Genomic DNA, 24,489 nt, shown 5'->3' with positions numbered 1-24,489 from the left:
ATATAGAGAGAGCACAGATACTGTACACAAGTACTGCCTAATGCACCATTATTTTGCAGAGCCCCAGAAAATGTAATATCCTAACATTGCAAAATCCAGGATTTTCAAATAAGAGGGGGTGCAGATGAGTTTTCTCAGATTAAGTTATATTAATATATGCATGTTCAATGGGTCTGCCACTGATCAACTGCTATGAAACCATCATATGTGTATTTATTATCTGAAATCCCAAAACATAATGCTACAGTGAATATCAAATAAATTAAATTCACTTTTGATTTCAAGAATGGCTCCAGTCCAAAATCGGCTTGTTTTACTTGACCAGAACATGTGATTCAAGCACAAACCAGAAACATTCTCTTTTTTTTGGTGGTGGTGGGGGGGGGGGGGGGGCAAGGGTGGAACTTAATGAGATTTAAAACAAGTTTGCAAAGGAAAGGCATTACGCATGAATTCACATGAAAAAGTTTATTTACACAGTAAGAATTTCATAAAAATGTGCACAAATGTATATTTTTGTTCATTCACATTAAAGGAGTACTCCAATTTAAATTGATATTAATCAAGTAGACAAACATTATATGAACATAATAAAATCAAATCAAATTGAAAGCAACAATGAAATGTTATTTTTCCCCCTTTGTCTGTGTGAAACATTTTTTATGTCTTTAAGAATGTGACATAAGTGACCCTTTCCTTATTTTATTTTTTTCTCAAAATAATATAACTATATCTCCCTTGTAGCAAAATAAATTATAACAAAGACATTTAACATTAAATGAGTCCATCATATCTTTATTTATATTTTGCACCATGTTTGTCTAGATCAAATCACATATTAATTCCATGCACTGGTAGCTCACAAATAGTCAAACAGGATCATAAACACAATATTGTTAAAAGGGAATTCAGGGAAACTATACATTGTGCTAACTGTAAGAGTTTAAAATGTAACTGCATCCGTCCCACCTATGCCATTAATATGGACAACTCTGAAACCAGCCCTACTTAATTCTGTAGATCTCAATTGTTTTGTATGAGGTTCCAGGAGGCAATAGATTATGACTTTCCAGAATGTACTTCAAACGTTTTATTTGACTCACCTTAGGTTATTTGCATCATCTACATATTAGGGCACACACAAGTAATACTTGTTCATCAAAATGCGGGTACTGACTTATTCAAGGTGAAAATGTGTTACTATGACATAGTTGGTATAATATGGTATAGGTTTATTCCAATCAGGATCCAAGGGGCAATATTTGTTTTAACAAAATGTACAGTTCACAAGTTTTCTAGCTATTAAATAGCAATGCTTTATGTTCTTTCACAAGCAAATAATAAAAAGTTGTTTTGTTAGCCTTTGTCCCTCAGTTAAACACACAAAATGGTAACAATGAAATTGTAAAAAGTTCATGGATGCCACTTGGAATTGATTATAGAGAAAATAACCTTTAGAATGGGCCTTTCATTACATAAAAGTGTTTTCTATGGCTGAATACATATATGCAAAGAGTAGGAATGCTCATTTTTGTTTGAAAATGCCATCCCTGAGAATTGTAACAAGGCGATCTCATGGTTCATTCTTCTGTTTTATTGTTTCATTATCTATACTTTTTTTAAAAGCTGTTCATAAAGTTATGCACAACCTTGCAAACCAACTGTGAGTCTCCATATGTTTCATTATGATGAAATATGTAGTTGTTGATTAACACATTTAATGATAAAATATATTTGGAGGAATCATATTTTTGCTCAAATACATTTTTATGAAATATTCAAGTGGTTCATAAAGTTACTTTAGTCATGCAACATTTTTCTAATCAGCTTTTATGAAACACATTTCGATACATGTATTTGAAATAAAGTCATTTAAAGGCCAAGTCCACCTCAACAATAAGTTGATTTGAATAAAAGAAATCAATCAACAGCACTGAAAATGAAATAATTGGTTGTAAATACAGAAAAGTTATAGCATTTTTAAGTTTCAATTATCTTCCTTAAACAATATCATATACGTCATGACCAAAATGCAAACATGAAGGAAGTTCTCTGCTAAATTTAATGACTATTATTTTTCATTTGCCATGAAAACAGAAATTTACAACATTTCATATTTCATATGATAAAAGAAAAGCATAGTGTGTGAAATCACTGATTTCCTAAATTGCTCACATGTACCAATTATGAAGCCAACGTCAAAGATTTGAGAAAATAAACAAAACATTAAAATGAAATTAACTTTCCTGTTATACATCCTACTGTGATGAAATTTTCAGTACTATGCTTCTTTGGGTTTACTCCTGCAGGGGTGAACTTGGCCTGGAAATGCTCTCAAATACTATAATGATCTACAGTATATCGCAATTACATGCATCAATAGAGAAAGCAATCATCTAGTAGTAGATCGAATGATTCATACATACCATACAACCAATCAAGGAGTACTTTGATCAAGGCAATCATGCACAATCATTTCTAAGATCTACATTAAGCATCAAAATGAGTACTGTGCATGTAATCAATAATTGTTGCTAGGGAGCATATACAGTATGGATGGCTTATTACCTGTACTTTCCATAGATCCATGGTGTATAATGTTTGAAAGTGGTGATAGTTTGACTACCAAAACAAGGTAATGATGATATACTTTTCAGTACATAATCCACACATGTCAGGATACTACTAGTCACTGATATTTCTGCATCATACAAATTTGTCCATCAAAACAAGGTGATGAAGATTTGTACGTTACAACATGGTTATAGGAATACTTTACAATTCATTTATGAATAATATTCCAAATTTTTCTATAAAGTCTTTAGTATGATGCTACAGCAGAAACCATGAAGAACGTTCATCAATGACTTGTGAAGTTGCATGATCTGAGGTTCATACAGAATTGCTCAGCCTCAGGCAGAAGAGTTGAAGTTGAAGGACTTTCTTTGGGTTTCAAAGCCATGGAATTACATCTGACATCAAATCTTGGTCCTTCACCATAAGGCAGCCTCCTCACACACACATCCAAATTCATTTTCTATTTCAGGATTACTTGTAGTGATCTCATAGAGTTTTGTGGAAGAGTTTATGGGCTCTATTATGATCATGTGTCTCCTGTCATGATGGCTAGAAATTCATCTTGGTTGACTAGAAAAAAAAAAAAATTATGGAAAATTCATTAGCTCAATATCATACCACAGCATTGTTTGTGTGAAAACTACTGTGTGACAGATTAGAAAGAAAACACTTTCCATTGAGACTGGGAATGATGAATTTGATTTATCTAGACACACTCTCAAATGCACACAGTGAAAATTTATGCCTCTACAATTACCAGATCAAGAATATATGTATATTATATATGCCTAACTTCTAAAACTGTCAAATAATGACATTTGTGACCCTTGCTCAACCTTGTGACCACAAAATCTAATGAGATGATTGATCCTCCAATATACATAAATCAAGCTTAAAGCTGACCCCTGTTTTTTTAATGTTTTAATGACTAGGTATTTCAATGTAAGTAATGACCTGTGACCTTTATGACCCCCAAATCTAATGAATTCATTGTCACTCCAAAACGTATACTCAGACCATGTTTGAAGTTGACCAGTCAAAACTTCTTTGGTTCAGCGAGAACAAGATATTTATAGGTGTATAATGACCTCTTTGATCTTTGACCTGATGATTCTCCAAAATTGTCATATTATCATGATTCCTGATTTTGAACCCTGAAACGATTAATATTGTAAGAACTAAGAATTAAAAATTGGATGACCTTCTATGATTCTATTAAATTGATTCATTTTGGAAAAATACTGGTAATTGTGTCTTGATTATGGTTAACCCCAAGATTTGAGGTGAATACTAGTAACAAAAACAAGACACAAATATGGGTACAAAGCTCTAAGCACTACAGCTGATGCACATTCAAGACTGTTAGGACTTCATTGCACTTTCTTTGTTTTTGTATTCAGCTGTTTGTCCAGGGCATTTATCATAAGGCTTAGTGATTAATCATGATTGATTTCAACAACTGATTGAATAAAATTATCATTACAATCAATCATCTAAATCAGTTCAATTATTAATCATTAAGCTTTGTGTTACGAAGCCCAGGTCCAAACTGAATACAAATTGTTGAAAGCTGAAAAAGATTAAAAGAATTATAATTTCAGAGTCAAATGTAGGCGACAAATTATGATGGTACATTCAAACATTTTATAAAATATTTGGGTGAATTTGTAAGAAAACAATGAATATTTAATGCGCATGTGAAGTGTGTTAGTGGCGATGTAGCACAATCAAGGTTTAATACCAGTGCAAGAAGCACAAGGCTTGCCAAGTGCTTTTGCACAACATTGAAAATACTTGAGATGCACTGTGGAAACCAGGAGAAATCTGGTCCCATGATCATCATCTTTTTTTTGTCAAGTTATCTACAAATCTGCAATTCAGGGAGGAAGATAGCCATGTTTTGGCTCACTGTGTATAAATTATGTCATCAATGAGCAGTTCTTTAAACTCACTTTCTCCATCACCATCATGATCAAATTCATCAATCATAGCTCTGAGTTCGTCATCTGTCATGTTTTCTCCCAGTTCCCTAGCAACTCGTCTCAGATTCCTGATGCTGATTTTACCAGAGTCATCATCATCAAAGAGCTTGAAAGCTTTCATGATTTCATCACGAGGATCTCTCTCCAACATCCAATCTGTGACTGGAAATAACAAAAGGCAGAGCAATTTTAATAACATAAAATGTGCCATTTGGAAAATAGTTTTTGATTGGTTAGAATATTCTCCTTGCCTTTGCACAATTATGTGACATTCTGTTTAATCATCATTACAGTATGTGCAGCCGACATAAATGAGACACCTGTATCATTTGGACTGCCTTTGAGATGTTTAATGGATTTACACTTGAAGAAAGTAATAGATGTTCGAACGAAAGTAATTTAGTGTGCTTCCTGAAGCATTTCCCTTATAATGCATAGTACATAATTATGTTATTTGTCAAATAAACCATAAAATATGCATCCAAATAATATCTCGTCATTCACAAATTATCTCACCTCAGCCTATGACCTTGATGACATAATAATGCACTTGACACATTGTGAAGCTATAGGTGTATATATTCAAATCCAGAGCATGCACTAGGGCATTTTCACCACAGATGGACACAGAGGCCAAAAAATTAAGTTGATATTTATGTCAAATGCTTTATGTTTTTTAATAAAACAAGACCTGAACTTCCTGAGACAAAAATTTTTCCGACTCTGGCAGCCATTTTTTATTTCAAAATGGCTGCCAAAGTATGGATACAAATTAGTGTTGAAAATAGTATATTGATTCATATTTTGTTTTGACAGATTTTTAAAGAACAGGTTTGATCATGATGTTTTCGCCTGTGATTTAGCTTGCTATTATAACACTTTTTATGATTTTAAAAAGCCTTACATACAAGTACCAAGAAAATTATGCCTTTGAAAATCATATAGCACTGGTAAATGTTAATGTGTATTGTCAGTTACCGACAAGTAATGATAAAAATATTCAAATCAAAGAAAGGAATTAAGAAAAAGAAAAAGTTTGTTCATTGAAATGTTCCTAGAAACTCGGGTATACTTCCACATCAAGCTCACTTTCATGTGAAGCCCTGCACAGAAGATACAATGCAATTATTCCACACATTTGACTTCCATGTGTTATCTCTATGGCAAATTAAGTGTAATGTCAGTTACCAGCATGGTTGTGGAAAAATTATCATAGCCCCCAAAAGACAAAAACAAATTTTTCAATATTTTGACACATCTTAACCTAGTAACGGAGGTATATTTACATATTCAAATTATTACTCTATCTACTCAGGGACATGAGATATTTCAATTTTAATAAACACCCTGAAATTGCATGTCCTTTTGCGTAATGTCAGTTACCGACACATTTTTGCTTGCTGATGCCTAAAAAAATGTGGTTACATAGGAAAACTTAGTATCAGAGTATACAGCAAGGTTCACTTTATTAACTCTATCAAAAGCAAACTCCCATTATTTGTTGTTTTAGAGATACACACAATGAAAGGTGTGAAAACATTGTGCCGTGTAATGTCAGTTACCGTGAAAATGCCCACTACCAGTATATGTATAATTTAAGACAAGCCATTTGGAAGGTTTCTAATTGGTCTGATACCCTAACCTTGCTATTTGCGTTTTGTAAGACAGGATAACCATTGGATAAACAAACAATATCTGCACGCTTTTTCATATAAATACAAATTCCAATAAGCCAAGGTGTGCATGAAATATGTTACAACAATAATGACATCAAGATACATAAATGCATTTCTTGCATTAACAACTACACTGTATGACTGCAATGTATGCCCCAGTCTAAACAATTTGTTACAATATAGGCTCTTGTAATTTCAAACATCATGTGTAACAATGCATGCATAATGTCATCAAACATAAATTTGCTATGAAATGTAAATTCATAGATTAATACTTTCTCTCATGAACATGTTCAACTTATGGCTAAATTATCAGATAAATATATTTGAATTATTCTAAATACATTGATACTTATAAAATACATTACAATATAAATATTGTAATGTACATGTATTTTACTCTAGAGCATGCATTTTAGGCATATATGTAAAATAAGGAATGAGAATTGTGGAATATTGCATAGGATTACAATTATATTACCTCCCTAATTCTACTTACTGACTTCATTGAAATCCTCAAAAGTAATTTTTTCTGTTCCCTCTCTGTCATAATCCTTTATCACTTTCTTGACATCTGCCTTCTTCACCTCAAACCCAAGGGCTTTCATAGCGACCTAGTGAAAAGTGAGAGACAGAGAGAAAAAGTTAAAGGGATTAAACAATTTAAGTCGATAGTACTACTCCATTGTTTTATATAGCTACAAATCCCGAAATGAATGAAAATAAAATATATTGACTTGAAATTCCATCTAAGATACAGAAATATGCAGCAATTACTTTGTACTTGCCTTAACAATTAGTTTAGTAGTTGGAAAGGTGGCACTTTGGATTATTTATCAACTGCTTTGTCAGCTGGAATAAAAATGAGAGCATTGTTGGCTCAGTCGTTAACGCGTCTGCCCGTCGAACCAAAGATCGTGGGTTCGAGTCCACCCCGAGCGGACGACTGAAGTCAGTGTGTTGTGTGTAAACGTCTCTCCCACGTTTCATAGATGCAGGCTATGTCACACTGGAAAACACTCCGTCCCTCGGATAGGACGTTAAATGGAGGCCCCGTGTAGAGGAGAGTCACCACCTTTGCACGTTAAGAACCCACTGCACTATTCGTATTATAAGAGTAGGGGGAAACCCCGGTGTAGTGGTCCACCTGCACTCTCCCAATCAGTTATATAGGGAGGAGAGACCTGCGGGTCATAGTGATTCAGTTCGCTTTTCACCTCCCTGGCACAGGTAACGCCAAGCAAATAATAATAATAATAAACAAGTGGAATGCCTCTGGCGGTCTCACCTGCATCACGCGATTCAATATAGCAGCAGTGCTGACTTTGAAAACTACTATAAAATAATTATTCACAAAAAACACCATTCATATAATGATACAATGTACTACGTTCATTGATATTCGACCTTGATCATGTGACCTAAAACTTGTCAGTGATACTTGATTACCCTTATATCCACATTTTATACACTATATCTATAAACTTTGAAAGTTATGACAGCAATCTAATAATAACCTCTAAAATTGCCAAAGTTCAAAGACCTTAAATGACCTTTGACTTTGGTCATGTGACCTGAAACTCGCACAGGATGTTCAGTGATACTTGATTACTCTTATGTCTAATTTGTATGAACTAGATCAATAAACTTTCAAAGTTATGATGGTAATTCAACAAATACCCCCAATTTGGCCAAAGTTAATTGACCTTAAATGACCTTTGACCTTAATCATGTGACTCAAAACTCAGGCAGGATGTTCAGCAATACTTGATTAACCTTATGTCCAAGTTTCATGAACTAGGTCCATACATTTTCTAAGTTATGATGACATTTCAAAAACTTAACCTTAGGTTAAGATTTTGATGTAGATTCCCCCAACAAGGTCTAAGTTTCACGAGTCAGATCCATAAACTTTCAAGTTATGATGGTAATTCAACAGATACCCCATTATGGCCAAAGTTCATTGACATTTGACCTTAATCATGTGACCTGAAACTTGCACAGGATGTTCAGTGATAATTGCTTACTATTATGTCCAAGTTTCAAGAATCAGATCCATAAACTTTCAAAGTTATGATGGTAATTCAACAGATACCCCCAATTTGGCCAAAGTTCATTGACCCAAATGACCTTTGACTTTGGTCATGTGACGTGAAACTCATGCAGAATGTTCAGTAATACTTGATTAATTTTATGTCCAAGTTTCATGAACTAGGTCCATATAATTTCTAAGTTATGCTGTCATTTCAAAAACTTAACCTTCGGTAAAGATTTGGTGTTGACGCCGCCGCCGCTGTCGGAAAAGCGGCGCCTATAGTCTCACTCTGCTATGCAGGTGAGACAAAAATGACTTCTGATAAATCACAAACACAAGTAATATTTGTTTGAGCAGAATTAATACAAAAATAGCTTAACTATAAATACTAATTACTATACAAAGTTACAAAGAGTCTTGTTTGCACATTCTATGCTGGAAGTTCCCCAGAAACAATTGGGCATTACATATTTTTTTACCACTAATATGCAAAATTTGAATAATTTATCAAAAAGTCAGTAGATATGTTGTCCTCCAGTTGCACACTGTGACTTGAATTAAATATCACTAATTGATATTTAGGTAAATCATCTGAATAAAAGTAACACAAACATCCTAAGCATCAGCATATAAAAAAACAGTATTAAAAGTTTTGGTATTTACCTTGAGTTCATGATAATCAATGGCTTTATCTTTATCTGTGTCAAAGAGATCAAATGCTTCTTTTATTTCCTGTTTTTGTTCTTCAGTTAACTCTCTCCGCTTCCGTCTTCTTGGCTTTTCCACCGCAAAATCTGATCTGTAATGAAAATTAAATAGATTACAGATGCTTCATTTTGTAAAACATTACAAATTGTGTTTGTTCTTGACGCAATCATTTGAAATATTATTACATTTCTTACAAAAATGTATAAAGATCCACTCATCCAATGTACAAGGTTATGTCCTGTGTTAGGACTCTATTATGCTTTTCACATTGCATTTCCTTAACCCCATACTATCTGCTTAGCCGGAGTTAACGCCTTAACCTCGGACTATCCCACAGCTCATGAGTATTGATGATTTTACCATACAAAGCGTGATTAACGTGCAATTTCGACTTCTGTGATTGGCTATTGCTTAGCCCCACTTTTCCTTAGCCCAGTTTCGTTTCACACTGCATCTCTTAGCACCGCAATTGTGGTGCTAGCACCACAATAAGCCGGCTAACCCTGCTTTTTGCAGGGCCAGATAGTACCGTACTATTTACCGTGCTAGCCCACTTTGCTAAATAGTGTGAAAACGAAGTGGGCTAAGCTTAACACCGGGAAATTGGTGGGGCTAAGGCCCCCCCCCCCCCCCCCCCCCGTTTCCCGGGGTTAAGGAAAAAAAGTAGTGTGAAAAGCATACCTGTGTGGTGAAATAAGGTTGGCTTATTTTCTTGTTCTTGTGGATTTATTTTTTTGACACCGTCAGTTTCTATTACAGCTATTCATCATATCATAGATCTAAAGTAAATTGAATTTTTATTTTTTTCAATTAAAAAGCAAAATTGGTGACAATTCAGACCAACTCTACTCTTCAACAATAGAGGGCCCACACAAAAATATGCTCAAAATTAAAGTCTTTGAGCGCTCTAGTGAATCAAAAAAATTATCCCCAAGTTAATAATGAAAAAAAATCATAACTGTATGTGAATGAATATTTATGGTTATAAAATTGATATTTTGAAGTGTGTTTTGTATGTTGCATAGATCTACAGTACAATTAGATTCACCGCAGACAGTGTGGTTGTGGCAAACAAGTGTATAGATCTAGAATTATATTCTAAATTAGGAAAAAAAATATGGGGGACCTACAGTAACACTGTCAGAGTCGCTAATTCAATGAACAAGGTTATGATATTATAACCTTGTTCTCTGTTACATCTCTGTGTGTGGCAAAATAAGGGTGGCAATGTTTGGCTTATTTTCTCTTTTTCTTTGGGACAAAAGCTTGATTATTTTACAGTCAGTTTCCATTACGGCTATTCATCATATAACTTGGCTCTTAAGTAAATTTGATTTCTTAAATTATTTTTTCTTAATTAAAAATAGAGATTGAAAAATGAAAATTTTCTTGCCATATTACTTTCTACCATTAGAGGGCATACACAAAAATATGCCCAAAATTAAAGTTTTTGAGCGCTCTGGGGCCTGTTGCAGGACGAGATGAGCGATACGTAGAAACGCATTAGGACCATTCTTCCGAGATAGGAAGATTGGCGACAAATCAGCGCTCTCCGTTTCACAAAAGCAATTTTGTCTTCCAAGTCCGCGACATCATTTGATATCGATAGTATCGGAAAGATATTTAGTCTTCATCACCACCTGAACCTTTTATTTCGGAATGACGACTTTTCATAAAATCATATATTCAATAAATGGAGATCAAATAATGTTTTCTTTATTACTGATTGTAGAATTGATGTATGGAGCTTACTTTATGAGGTAAAAAGAGAAAAAAAAATAAAGATTCACAAACATAACTGGATAAAATCAAAATTTTCATTATTTCCCTTATTTAGAACACTTATTTAGAACACGGTGTCCTTTTAGAGACACCTTTCATTGATATTTCAACAAAAGAGACCCTTGCCCGACATAAAAATTGAATTAATCAATTTTGACATTGTATTATTTCAATATTCTGATTTTTTATAGAATACTTATTTCTAATGATAATTTTGCAAATTATGCGTTAAATGTTATTTGTTAAGGTAAAAATAGGGTCTGAATGGAGTAAAAAAAGGAAAATATGAGAGGCTGCATGTGAAAAGTCTAATTTATTTATTTTATTTGTCAGATATAACGCAAGAAATACAAATGTGAGTGTTTAGAGTATAAACATAGGCCTACCTTTGCATGACGAGTAAGCGAAGACAAGCAAAATATGAAAATTGCTGCAAACATGTCCAAGTGGGTAAAGTAGTGCTTAATTTGCCATAGAAAAATGTGTAAAATCAATCCGCAATGGAAAAAATACCTTTTACAGAAACAATGCTAAAAATGACAATGATCATAAACGTTGGTCATATTTAAATGATAACTTTATGGAAGTTTATATAAGAATATAAGCTTTAAAAATACAAAAAATATATATGTTCAACATTTTAAAGTTGAGGAGTCAAGACTATTTGCTTTAACATGACATAGGGGTCTATAACGGACTTTCCATAATCTTATCTTTTATAGGTACAATGAACTTATCTTCATTTGTAATGACTGTGATGGGTTCGTAAGCTATAGGCCTTATCTATATCTTAAATTCAGTTAGCTATTTTGTTACTGCAGATTTTTTTTTTCATTCATCATCTCAAGTTAGCACAAAACCATACATAATACATTATTTTTTAATTTGTTTTCATGTTGATTATCTAATGAGAAAGCATGAGGGGTCAGAAAGATTGCCGCCCATTTCGATATTTCAAGTTTAATTGAAAAAAAACAACTGGAAAATGGGTGGGGAAAAGACGGAGGGAAAATAAAAGAAAACATACTAAAAAATTATTTGGGCCTATTACCCGGAGAAGTTAAAATGACTTCCGCTTTTGGTCGTCTTGCCCTGCTAGACGACCTGAAATTGATGACAACTAGCCTCATTTTATAACAAATAACTTGGTGCCATCCCAGATAAAATGCATCAGACTGCAATCAAATGGAATGACCCCCCAAAAATGTTTAAAGGTGATGTCAGTGTGGCTTGCCGTAAACGCATTTTCTCTCAATGCCGACGGCGGCGGGCGGTGTGCAAAAAAATATCATGCCTACGTAGTAACGTAGGACATGTCTGGAGGTGTCTTTCCAAGGACCATTCTTCGTATCGCCCAAATCGCTTTGTGAAACAGTTGAGCGATATCTCGTTCTTACATAGAACGGTTCTATGAAAGACTCTTTCATGCAACGGGCCCCAGGTGAATAAAAAAATTATTCCCAAATTACTAATGAAAAATAAATTGCAACTGTATGGAAATTAGTAATTTTGGTCACATAAGTGATATTTTAATGATTTTTTAAAGTGTGTGCTCTGTACAGCATTGGCAAACCATAGTCCTACCTGTAGATTCCCCACAGGCAGGATGGTTGCAAAGAGCAAGTGGTCAGAGTGCCCCTTGGGCTTGGCCTTGTTCATTGAATATTTTGTGGGCTGTGGCTGTGGGAACTTACTCTTTCTTTCTTAGTTACTTAGCCCATCGTGTAGTTGAGCATAGGCGTTTAATTGTCACAGATGCTGTTCTCTGTCCAATGGCAGTGACCTTCCCCCCTCCTCCCGGGTTCGACCAACGACTTAGGTATGACAATAACTTTAACAGAATTATTCATACCCCTACTGAAACTTCAGTGTTTCATGTTTTTCTGGAAAACGACAGGGGGACACAGAATATTTTGGGAGTAGTTGGATACCTTTACTTGAAAGGTGAAAATTCTGAATGGGTTTTGTATAACCTCATTTGCATAACAAAGAGCACACTGCTTGATTTGTATTTTGACTTGCTCAAAATTATTCATACCATTTGTCAATAAAACTGTAAAGGCATTGTTTAATACTCTTTCACTATAAACAAATCTGAACTGCATGGTCCTAAATGGTATCAGTGTATTTGGTAAGGTGCAGAAATTAAGCCCTGAAAAAAGGCCTTCAAAAACATCATTAAGTGCTTCAAAAGAGTGAAAATTGACAAATGGCTAGAATGGCCCAGAACCACCATACTAATTTCCCCCATCGACTACTGTGTTTGAAAAAAATGCGCTGACAGCACCCTAGTCTTGAGGGTTTCCCACAGGTTTCCAATAGGAATCGGGTCTGGGCTCTGGCTTGACCATCTAGCACCTCCACACTGTTATCCTTGAACCATTTTTGATGGCCTTTGCAGTATGTTTAGGATCATTGTCCTGTTAGACTGTCCAGTTGGGGTCAAGATGAAGATTTTCTGCAGAATGCCTGATGTTGTCTTCCAGAATTTTGATGTACTGCTCCTTCTTCATGATGCCTTCTACTTTTACAAGATTGCCAAGCCCACTTGCAGAGAAACAGCCCCAAAGCATGATGCTCCCACCACCAAACTTCACGGTTAGCAGTGTTCTTTGCGTTGAATGCCTCGCCTTTCTTGCGCCAAACAAAGGAAACATCTCTGTGGCCAAAAAGTTCCATCTTTGTCTCATCTGACCATAGAACTGATGACCAGAAATGTTTATCCTTGTCTCGGTGCTCTCTGGCATATGCAAGTCGAGCTTTACAATGCTTCTGAGTCAGGAGAGGGGTATTCCTTGGGCGACAGCCGTGTAGCCCTTCCTTGTGCAGTGTGCAGCGTATGGTCTGCAGTGAAACCTTGGTGCCCATCTCACCCAAGAGTTGTCCTCAGGAACCTTCATTATTGTTCTGGGATTGCAAAGGGCCTCACGGCATACTTTCCTGGCCAACCATATAGAGATATCTTCCACTGCTTTCCACGCTTGCCAACGTTTTCCACTGTACTAGTACTAAACTTCTTGTACTTTTGGACAATGGAGTATACAGTGGGTGCCAGTACTCTGAAGTGTTTGGAAATGGCTTTATAGCCTTTCCCATCTTTGTGATGCCTGGGCATTCACAATGCTCATGCTGAGGTTGTTGCTGAGTTCCTTAGTTTTCGCCATGATCATAACAACTGAGGAAGGTTCCATATTGCACTTGATTTTATACTCTAGAACAGTGGCATTCCAGAACTCACTTACCACCTTAGAAATTATTCAGACAGGCCTACACATCTTTGCATGTGAACAAAACAACATGCAGAAACATGCAGGTCTGGAGCATGTGCATATCAGATGGATATGGCCAAATACCAGCTTTAACAAAGGGTATGAGTCACTATGAATAATTTTGAGCTAGTCAAAATACAAATAAAGTAATTTGCTCTTTCTTGTTAAGCAAATTAGGTTATAATATATAGGCCTACTTTTTATTACCTTATTACCGGATGTACTGGAAAAATGCGGAAAGCTGCAGCTAAGTTTCCAGGTCTAGCTTTCGTCTAAGCTTAATCTTCTTCCACAAGTATGATATGTGTGACAGTGTCCAGTGTACATTACATGGTGCATTTGCAATCATTTTTGTCAAATCAAATCAAATCATTCCCAAGGGTGACTGTACCATTCTTTATTCCAGAACTTATCAAGCCTGGCATTGAAGGAATTTACAGATGGAGCAGAGACAACCTCATTTGGTAGCGAGTTCCAGTCACACACTATTCTGGCTCTGAAGGCATTTGCTCTTACATCCAGTCTATTTCTTTTCTTGAAGAATTTATATGGGTGACCTCGGGTAGCCTCAACAGTCATAGACGAGAAGAACATATCCTTATCAAGCCAGTCGATTCCATGCACTATTTTATAAGTCTGGATCATGTCACCTCTTCTCATTCTGTATTGCAGGGATGGTAGTTTTAGGGCTCGAAGTCTGTCTCCATAGTCTAGCATTGCCAAGGATAGTATGAGTTTTGTTGCTCTTCTTTGTACTTTCTCAATCTCTTTCATGTCTGTCTTGTGTCTTGGGTGCCAAACTGCATTCCCATATTCAAGGATTGGTCGTACAAGACCCTTGAAGAGTTTTGGAATTGTATCCCTATCCCTGGTGAGGAAGGTTCTCTTGATGATTGCAAGTACTCGGCTAGCTTTCATGACAGCTGAAGCAACATGCGTGTGGAATTTCAGTTCTGAATCCACGATTATGCCCAGGTCTCTTTCTTTTGACACTTCCTCAATAGCAGTTCCATCAAGGCTGTAGTTGTAATGCAGGCTGTTTCTCCCAATGTGTAAGAACTTGCATTTTGCTTTGTTGAACTGAAGCTGCCATTCTTCAGACCATTTGATAAGGTTATCTAGATCAGCTTGCAGGATTTCACAATCAGCATTTGTTACAATTTCTCTAAAGATTTTGGTATCATCTGCATATATTCGGACTAGACTTGTAACTATCTCTGGCAGGTCATTGATAAAAATCAAAAATACTGTTGGCCCGAGGGCGAGGACACTTCCCTGCGGTATTCCACTCTTTACTCTACTCCATTTTGACATCTGGCCATTGATAACAACTCTCTGTCTACGCTCCGTCAGAAAAGCAGTATACAAAAGTCAATAGTATTAGTCATGTTAGTATAGTAGCCTATATTGGCTAAGCCTAATTTATTAATATTAGTATTATTATACTAGGCCTAGTAGTAGCACTCTAGGCGACACCCCAATACTTACCCGTGCTAATAAACTGGGACTCCACTCACGCGCATTTGGGCCGCCCTAGCTTAGAACTAAGCAATATTATCTAGAAATTGTTACATTGTAGTCATTAAATATGTTCTATTAAATAAATTGATAATGTTTAATCGGTACTCACCGGTTCTTTTGTTGCATTTTCAGACCATTTCTCACAATTCTTCGTAAATATTTGCGGCAAATTTTGTCGCCATAGACAGCTTAGCATCCATCTTTATTGATAAATGGAGCGCCCTTTACGATAGTTGTTAATGCCGCGGAGAAATCGTTAGGCATTTTGGCCTGTGTTCAAGGCGTTCTTTCTGTTTTATTTTTTATATTGAAGATTGTGCATTTGTTGAATAGCGCCGTCTACGTCAGGTATGAGATCGAGTGTATAAATACACTCTTCCAAAATAATTATGATTCCGACCTGGCGCTGTTTAACTTCAATCTCTTTCACCTAAATTAGCGATGAATGCTAGCATTATAAAATATATATTATTAACGTCTGACGAAAAGAATAACCAACCGATCAGCTGACGAGAACGCGAATCACGTGATCTTCATATCAGCTTCGATCGCGAGTCAGAAGAGAAGAGCAGCTGCCCAGAAAATCAGGAAAAAGCCGTGAAAATGTAAGTTCCCCTTCATTTCTTTCATTTTTTTGTTGTTGCTAACGATGCATTTACACTATAAAATTATAATTTAAATAAGAGAAAGGAATATAGCTTGTACTTGTGATATAATATATAAATATCCTGTTCTCAGAGATTTCTAACCAAAAATACTACTGATGTCGCCTATGAGGTCCATACATGTAATGTTGGACCTCATTGGTACTAGGAGTGAGTAGTAGTATGGTAGTGTATCCTATTGCCGGACACCTTTATTTCAGTGCTTTAAAAATGACAACTAGAGGAAATACAATCAAGAAAAATTCGCACTTGCTATTCCAAATATTATGAAAATTATTAATATGATAAAATTATTTTATATTTACCAACCATTTTCTTTGCATCGCACTTGCCGCATACCCCTCCACGAAAAACAATTATTTTCGTGCGCGACAAATTACATCATGATTCCGGACGCGCTCCGGACGGGTAAAGATATCCTTGATTATAATGATGTGAGAATAAATTTCTGTGATTTCTTTCTTCTTATATCATATCATGAATAAATTCTAACTTTTTGTTTGCTTTTTTTATATCGAATCTGAGCAGATGTTGGTAATAAATTCGTGTTTGATAACTTAATTTATTTTTTATTTTTTGGTTAGCTGCATGTTTCATGGCACTTTCCAGTGTTCGTTCGTATCGTGACGCTCATCAAGTTCTATCGATGCGCAGCCGATCGTCGACGGCTCTACTCACGGTAAACCTCGCGCACGGTACCTTGAGAACTAGCTGTCGACGATCACCCACAATACACCTCACCTCATCATTCGATCGAAGGAGCCGACGAGATTGAAATTCGGCAAATCAGGCCCATATTTCCGTAAGAAAATATATCAATTCATTCAATTGTTAATGCAAAACTATGTTATATGATATTTTAAGCATTTTCTGTCATTTTAGAGATAAATAAGGTAGAAATTTGATTTTTTTTCGCCTTGTTTTTGCAATCTTGTTCTATGTATTGATCTGTGAAAATGAATTGCGGAAGTCTTACGGTACGAAATTGTTTTCGAACGCATTTATATGCGCGTCCGGAATCACAATAGTGTCCGGTAATACAATACGTGACTATACTATTAGTATTACAAAACCCATTTAGAATTTTACCTTTCAAGTAAAACTAAAGGTATCCAACTTCGGCCAAAATATTCTGCCTCCACCTGTCGTTTACCAGAAAAAACACGAAACATTGAAATTTCAGTAGTGGTTTGAATAATTATGTTGTTAACTGTATGTCTGGCATAAATTCCAACGTTGTCGTTATACTAACACTGTAACAGTTAGAGTAGACCAAAAGCTTCGGTCTCTGTTATATTGGTTGTTCAGCTGAACTCCGTTGGCTTCACTCACCAAATACAGAGACCGAAGTTCTAGCGCGATCTGTACAGGGGACTCAATGGCCATATGTTTATGTACTTAAGATCGGATAAAACGGGGAAGTGAATTTGCGCGACAGCCGAGGTAAGTCACTGTTTTTGTTCCTTTTAACTTGATTTTTCTCTGTTTAGAGGGAATATTAATTTGCATTTTGGTCGCGTTAATTTTCAAAATTTTTATTCATTAAAGACAAAAATTGAAGAGCCCCGACGGGGGGATTTTGCATTGCAAGTCCCCTAATGGTGGCTGCACGCTAGCGAGCCGTCTGTGTACGAGGAGAAATTAAAAAAAAAAAAAAAGTTAAAAAACTCCTCGAAACAGACGGCTGCCAGCTGTCTACAGTTAGAGTAGAGCAAACATAGATATGAATTAGTGGGACAACACACAGGCAACATTCAACAAGCAGAGTGAAGCGCGAGAGCATTTTGCCATTCCGCAAACGTTAGTCAAGTTACAGTTAAGCAACCAAACTTTGATTTAAAACAAAATACGGCACAATATAGCAATTACAATGCTGCTGATCATTATGTTATCACTTACCTCAATGATAAACTCATATTTCCTATTTTCTAAATTCAATTTTCAAAACAACTTCATGCACAAAATATTAACAATAGAGGGCGCATATTATATCACAGCTGAGGAGCTAGGCAAAGGTAAACAGGGACTTACCATGTACTAATAATAATAATAATATGCAACATTTATATAGCGCTTAATACAAATGTTTCTAAGCGCTGCATACTATTACCCCGGCTTTAGCACGGCTACCCTGATCGGGCGCATCGAGCATTCAAGGAATTCCTTCCTACCGGGTACCCATTTACTTTTTTACATGTACTACCATACAGTAGTACATTTACATGTACTACTACTAGCTCATAGGCCCGAGTTAGAAAAAAGCATGGAAAAAGTGAGTGACTGTCCCGGGGGGGGGGGGCAGTCAAATTTATTGCTGTAAACACGCGTGACCCAAAAAAAAACGCGTTTAAAGGGGTGTTTTTCAGTTTTGGACGCGGTACGCGCGTGGACTCGTTAAGGGCAGCGGCGTAACAGGGGTCGGTGGCCTGCAGGGGGGGCAAGGGCCAAAAATTTCCCGGTCATATCATGGTATGAACAGGCGTTATGGTGTAATGAGGCGACTATTTTGAGAAGGCCATATATTGCGTATCAGGCAGAATTTATCTTTTATTTGCATAACATTTAGCCCCGCATTTAGCAAGCTTAAAGCACAATGTTGTATGCAGTCCATTAGCTTTTGACTAATTACATTCTACCTTCGTTTCCCGCAATTGTTTGCCATTTTGTCATCTTTTAATTTATTTCCCACTCTGCTATTGCATTACATAGGCCTATTTCGGAATGATTTGCTCTTTCTCAGATGTTCTTCTTTCGTACATTTTTCCGCTTTCCTTCCTTTTCCATTTAAAAAAAGTTTTTTCTTCGTTTTCTTTTCACTTTTCCCTTTCCTTTTCCTCCTTTCCTTTTCCCCTTTCCTTCCCCTTTCCCTTTCTTTCTCCCTCTTTTTTTTTTATTTTTCCCGTTTTTCTTTTATTTTCCCGGTGAAATCCGCCAGGGGGGGGGCAACTTGCCCCCCCCCCCCCCTGCCCCCCGCCTGTTACGCCACTGGTTAAGGGTATCAAAAACAAAGTGTGGTTTTGAAAGACTGGTCAATGGTCAATCGCGGGGTCAAACGTATATAGGGTATGTTTTTCCCCCCAAAGCTTTTTATCAAGACTAGCCAAACGTGTTAAGAGTAGGTTTTTTCCCAAACTTTTCCCCTAGGTCATATTTCGGCGACATCTTGTTTAGGGGACAAAATGTGTAAATAAAGCCCGCGAAAAACTTGTTAAGGGGGTTATTTTGCACACATAGAAAAACTCGTGGAGTGTTTGGAAATTTCTTGGTCACGCGTGTGTACAGAAATATATTTGACTCCCCCCCCCCCCGGGATGACTGTCTCTTGCTTGCTTAGAATGTCTCTTCTGTCTCTTCTAGAAGAGACATTCTAAGCAAGTTTTTGATGACGAGCATATGCCCGGAATTATCTTAACAAACAATAATATATTTGTTTTGTTTCTTTAGATTTAGACCTAAAAGCGGGATTTTCAAATCATGATCAGGAAGGATATCGTGCTCAAAGTGATGAAGCACAAAGCGAGTTGAAAAAAAAACTTTCATATTTCGAACTCAAAACTAGACATTCTAGAGTACTTTGAATAGTATCAATGAGCAGGTGCAGGTGTTTCATAAAGCGACCGTTCGTAAGATAAGAGCGACTTTAAGAACGACTGGTGATCCTTTCTTTTGGTAAATGCTATACACCATTGACAATGGTTTAGCGCGTAAGAAAGGTTCACCAGTCGTTCTTAAAGTCGCTCCTAACTTACGAACAGCTTTATGAAACGGCCCCCAGGATAGGTACATAAACAAACAATACGAGCAAGATGCGGAAGCTCAAAATTTGAATTTTTCGACCTAAAAACTAGACTAAGCTGCGTGTCTCAATAAACATGCGTGCGCGTGTTTTAGAGTTGGACAGAATCTGGGCATTCTGAATACTTTTTTTTTAATTCTGAAAATCAACAAAATCAACAATGAAAATATTTGATATTCTGATCAAAATGGTCAATTTAAGCACTATTTCAAGCTCTGTGTAGGAAAATTGCAAAGTGGATGTGAACGCACTTAATAAATGATGCGAGTGCGAAGCGCGAGCTGATATTTATTATTATCATTTTGACCTATATAGGTCCGGGACATTCTAAGGACATTTTTTTATTAGAAAGTCAAAAGGGGCCTAAGCTTTCGAGAAATTTTGTTATCATATGACATTGATGAGACATTGATGAGTAAGCGCAGGATGAAACTTGTCTATTTTCTATTCTGAATAAGGAACAGTTTAGTAATTAGGAATTCATGAACATGTTATTATGTTTATTAATCAACGAGAGAGTGAAATTTGTTGATATTGAAGCCTTAAAACTGGACATTATTTTTAGGTACTTTTGTAATTTGAATAGGATGCCGGCATAGGTTAACACAATATTTTTATTAACAACATTATTAATGCGAGCGCAAACCGTGAGCCGAAATTTTTGATAAACTGTCATAAAAAGTGAATTTTAAGTGGTTTGTTATAGAATTAATATAGAAGTATACATAACTCACCAATCAAAATGCGAGCGCACAGCCCAAGCTCGATAGGCCTATACGTTTTGACAATCAAACACCTGAAAATTGATATTTTTAGGACTTTGTGGAATACACGAAGAGAGTAGTTACTTGGCAAATCAAATAACACGAGCGCACAGCGCAAGCTGAAAATGTTGATATTCACACCAAAAAACGGACATTTTACAGAGCACTTAAAAATAATTTGTGAATCAAACAAAATAATGAAAGCTCGGTGTCCGAGCTGAAATTTGTTTTTGTATATTGACTTCAAAACTTTCACTTTTATCCCCTTTTTTTGCCGGGTCTCTGGATCTGCCCATGGGTATTAAATAAAACAAGGCGAGCGCGAAGCGCGAGCTTAAATTTCTTACATTCTTGCATTAAAGAAACCTAATAAGGACACCCAAGGACTTTTTGCAGTGATGAGGTTAATTTTTTTAACCAATATGATTGATTTGAGCGCGAAACAAGAGCTGAAATTACGGTGAATTCAAACCTGACCACTAGACATTCTAAACATGTTTTTGATGAAGAGCAGGTCTGTACCCTATTAAACAATGCGAGTTCGAAGCGCGAGCTGAAATTGTCGATGTATTGACCTGTTAAGCATTGTTAAAATGTAGGGAAATTGTGAATGGATCTTATTACATAAATCATGCGAGCGTGAAGCGAGAGCTGACCTTTTCTTCTTCTTTTGTTTTTGGGGGGCGATTTAGACCTAAAACCTATACATTCATCACTGTCGATACAGAACCGCGAGCTGAGTTTTTTTTTATTTATTTACTTTTTATTTAGACCTAAATCCTGAGATAGGCTAATACATAGAGATCCTCACATTCTCATTGCGGAAAAAAACAAATAGTGTGCAATTTGACAATTACCTACAAAGATGGTGGAACTCAAAGACCAAGTATAAGCCCTAATTAGAAAACGGTACATAAAGTAGGGCCTATAGTTAGAACTTAAAACAACCCCGTCGTGACTCGACAGTTTATAATTTTCTGTCAGGCGCCAGGCTTGCGCTTGCGTAACAGACAGGGAGTTTTCGCAAAATGACGGGGACGCATGCTACAAAATAGGAAATCTGTTGTCAAAAACCCTTCAGGACAAAGCAGCCTATGTCGAAAATCGATGAATCAAAAGAGAAGATTCGTCCTGTAACTCTGGACGAGCGACATAATATTTGCAATAGTTCATCAGCTCAGAATCTCAGTACAACGACCACTCTGCCCCGGTTTACCAATTTTAGACATAAACCTCTCAGCTGTTCATTGTGATTTGACGGGAGTAGATTTCTATGTTGTAGAATCCGCCCCCGTCGTGATAGCGAAAACTCGTTCATATCGTTTTGTCAAACGGACAACATCTCAGGCCCCGACACATTCACTTATTCCTCAAAACCTCGCCCACCATATCCCTTTTCTATCTCCTTCCTTTCGTTTTTCATTTCATTTTCCTTTTGTTTTTCTCTTTCTCTTTGCCCCTTTCTTCCCTGCTTTCTTTCCTTCTTTCTCTTCGTTTTCATATTTTATTTCCCTTTTCCCTTCCTTGATTTTTTTCCCTCTCGCCCCTTTTCTTGATTTTCCAGACGGGACGCGCAGATTTATACAGACAATATTCATGCAGACTGGGGGGGGGGGGGGGGGGGGGGTGTTGCACCCACAAATGTAATAACGCCCACAAATGTAATAACGCCCACAAATGTAATAACATAACACTTTACCCACAAATGTAATAACGCCCACAAATGTAATAACACTTTACCCACAAATGTAATAATTTCACCCACAAATGTAATAATGCACTTTACCCACAAATGTAATAATTTTTGATCGCCCACAAATGTAATAATGACTTTACCCACAAATGTAATAAATTTGAAGGGATTTTTTGGCGAATCCGTTCTGAACTAAAATCCTACAGTAATGCGTTCATATAGCACAAAAGTGCAAAGTCTTTTTTCCAGACCCAGTTAATTAAACATTATAGTACAAGTCCAAAGTCTTTTTCCAGACCCGGTTGTTTCAAAATTATAATATACGTCCAAAGTCTTTTTTCCAGACCCGGTTGTTTCAAAAATTGTAACATAAGTCCAAAGTCTTTTTTTTTCAGACCCGGTTGTTTCAAAAATTATAATATAAGTCCAAAGTCTTTTTCCAGACCCGGTTGTTTCAAAATTATAATATACGTCCAAAGTCTTTTTTCCAGACCCGGTTGTTTCAAAAATTGTAATATAAGTCCAAAGTCTTTTTTTTCAGACCCGGTTGTTTCAAAAATTATAATATGAGTCCAAAGTCTTTTTTCCAGACTCGGTTGTTTCAAAAATTATAATATAAGTCCAAAGTCTTTTTTCCAGACTCGGTTGTTTCAAAAATTATAATATAAGTCCAGAGTCTTTTTTCAGACCCGGTTGTTTCAAAAATTATAATATACGTCCAAAGTCTTTTTCCAGACCCGGTTAATTCAAAAATTATAATATAAGTCCAAAGTCTTTTTTCCAGACCCGGTTGTTTCAATAATTATAATTTAAGTACAAACTAAGTTACGTTAATGGTATTCCAGAATGAAAAATGAGAATCGAGCTTAGTCTTTTCTCCAGACCCAGTTAATTAAAACTGGTGGAATTAATGTCTTTGTTGTTGTTTTAACTTATACGGCGTCAGGTCAACGGCGTATATTGTGAATATATGCGCTAAGAGTAAATTGGGAATCAAACATTGTCTTTTCTCCAGACCCGGTTACTTAAAACTAAAAACTAAGCCCTATAGCAATGCGTTCATATAGCACAAAAATGCAGTCTTTTTTCCATACCCGGATAATTAAGCAATTACAATATATGTCCAATGTCTTTTTTCCAGACCCGGTTGTTTCAAAAATTATAAGATGTGTCCAAAGTCTTTTTTCCAGACCTGGTTATTAAAAAAAATATAATATAAGTCCAAACTAAGATACGATAATGATATTCCAGTGGAAAAAAAAAGCGAATCGAGCTTAGTCTTTTCTCCAGACCCAGTTAATTAAAACTGGTAGAATTAATGTCTTTGTCGTTGTTTCAACTTATACGGCATATATTGTGAATATATGCGCTAAGAGTAAATTGAGAATCAAGCATAGTCTTTTCTCCAGACCCCGTTACTTAAAACTAAAAACTAAACCCTATAGCAATGCGTTCATAGCACAAAAGTGCAAAGTCTTTTTTCCAGACCTGGATAATTAAACAATTACAATATAAGTCCAAAATCTTTCCTCCAGACCCGGCTATTAAATAATGAATTAAAAACTCCAAATCTAAGACCAATTTTCCAGTAAAAAAAATATGTCTTTACCCCAAACCCAGTTATTTTTTAAATAATACTACAACCCCTACAAAACATTGTAATAATGCATGGGTAAAGCAAACATCCTTTCTCCAGACTTGGTTATTATTTGAAAAAAATGAAATAGTTTTTACAAATATTCTAAAACGAATACCCAATAATCTAATTACTGTGGAATAACATGAAGACCGATTGTCGAAGAACGACTTTCCTCCAGACACAATTTTTTAAAGACTGAAATATCAATAAAACCCAACCCCCCAAAACGAATCTTAGAACCAACAATCCTCCAAATTAAGACCATGCATGTAGAAAAGCACATGATTAGAGCGTTGTCTTTATTCCAGACCCAGTAATTTAAAAATGATTTAAACAATCTTAAAAACAAAAGACTTTGTCATATCATTATTCTTGTGGAATA

The 24,489-nt window shown here is 36.0% G+C and overlaps 1 protein-coding gene across 1 annotated transcript; it reads right to left on the bottom strand.

Annotated features, from left to right (window-relative positions):
• Positions 1 to 774: 774 nt before the first annotated feature.
• On the bottom strand, positions 775 to 18,208 carry LOC129283651 (centrin-3). The gene is made up of 5 exons (XM_064097016.1): positions 18,115 to 18,208; positions 8,934 to 9,069; positions 6,735 to 6,849; positions 4,530 to 4,721; positions 775 to 3,147 (listed from the first exon to the last, which is right to left on the bottom strand). The coding sequence occupies exons 1-5, from the start codon at positions 18,129 to 18,131 to the stop codon at positions 3,104 to 3,106; spliced, it is 504 nt and encodes a 167-aa protein (XP_063953086.1). The 5' UTR covers positions 18,132 to 18,208; the 3' UTR covers positions 775 to 3,103.
• Positions 18,209 to 24,489: the final 6,281 nt, after the last annotated feature.

This window comes from Lytechinus pictus, chromosome 3 (genome assembly GCF_037042905.1).
Source record: "Lytechinus pictus isolate F3 Inbred chromosome 3, Lp3.0, whole genome shotgun sequence".
Lineage (NCBI taxonomy): Eukaryota > Metazoa > Echinodermata > Echinoidea > Temnopleuroida > Toxopneustidae > Lytechinus > Lytechinus pictus.
Note: the sequence above shows the minus strand (reverse complement) of the source record. Positions and strands in the feature narration are given on the sequence as shown.

Bases quoted from the DNA above. Each gene is read 5' to 3' on its own strand.
- LOC129283651 (XM_064097016.1), bottom strand. The intron at 6,850-8,933 runs GTAAATACCAAA...ACTTTTCACTAG, and splicing joins TTGATTATCATGAACTCAAG to GTCGCTATGAAAGCCCTTGG. The intron at 4,722-6,734 runs GTAAGTAGAATT...TGTTATTTCCAG, and splicing joins TGAGGATTTCAATGAAGTCA to TCACAGATTGGATGTTGGAG.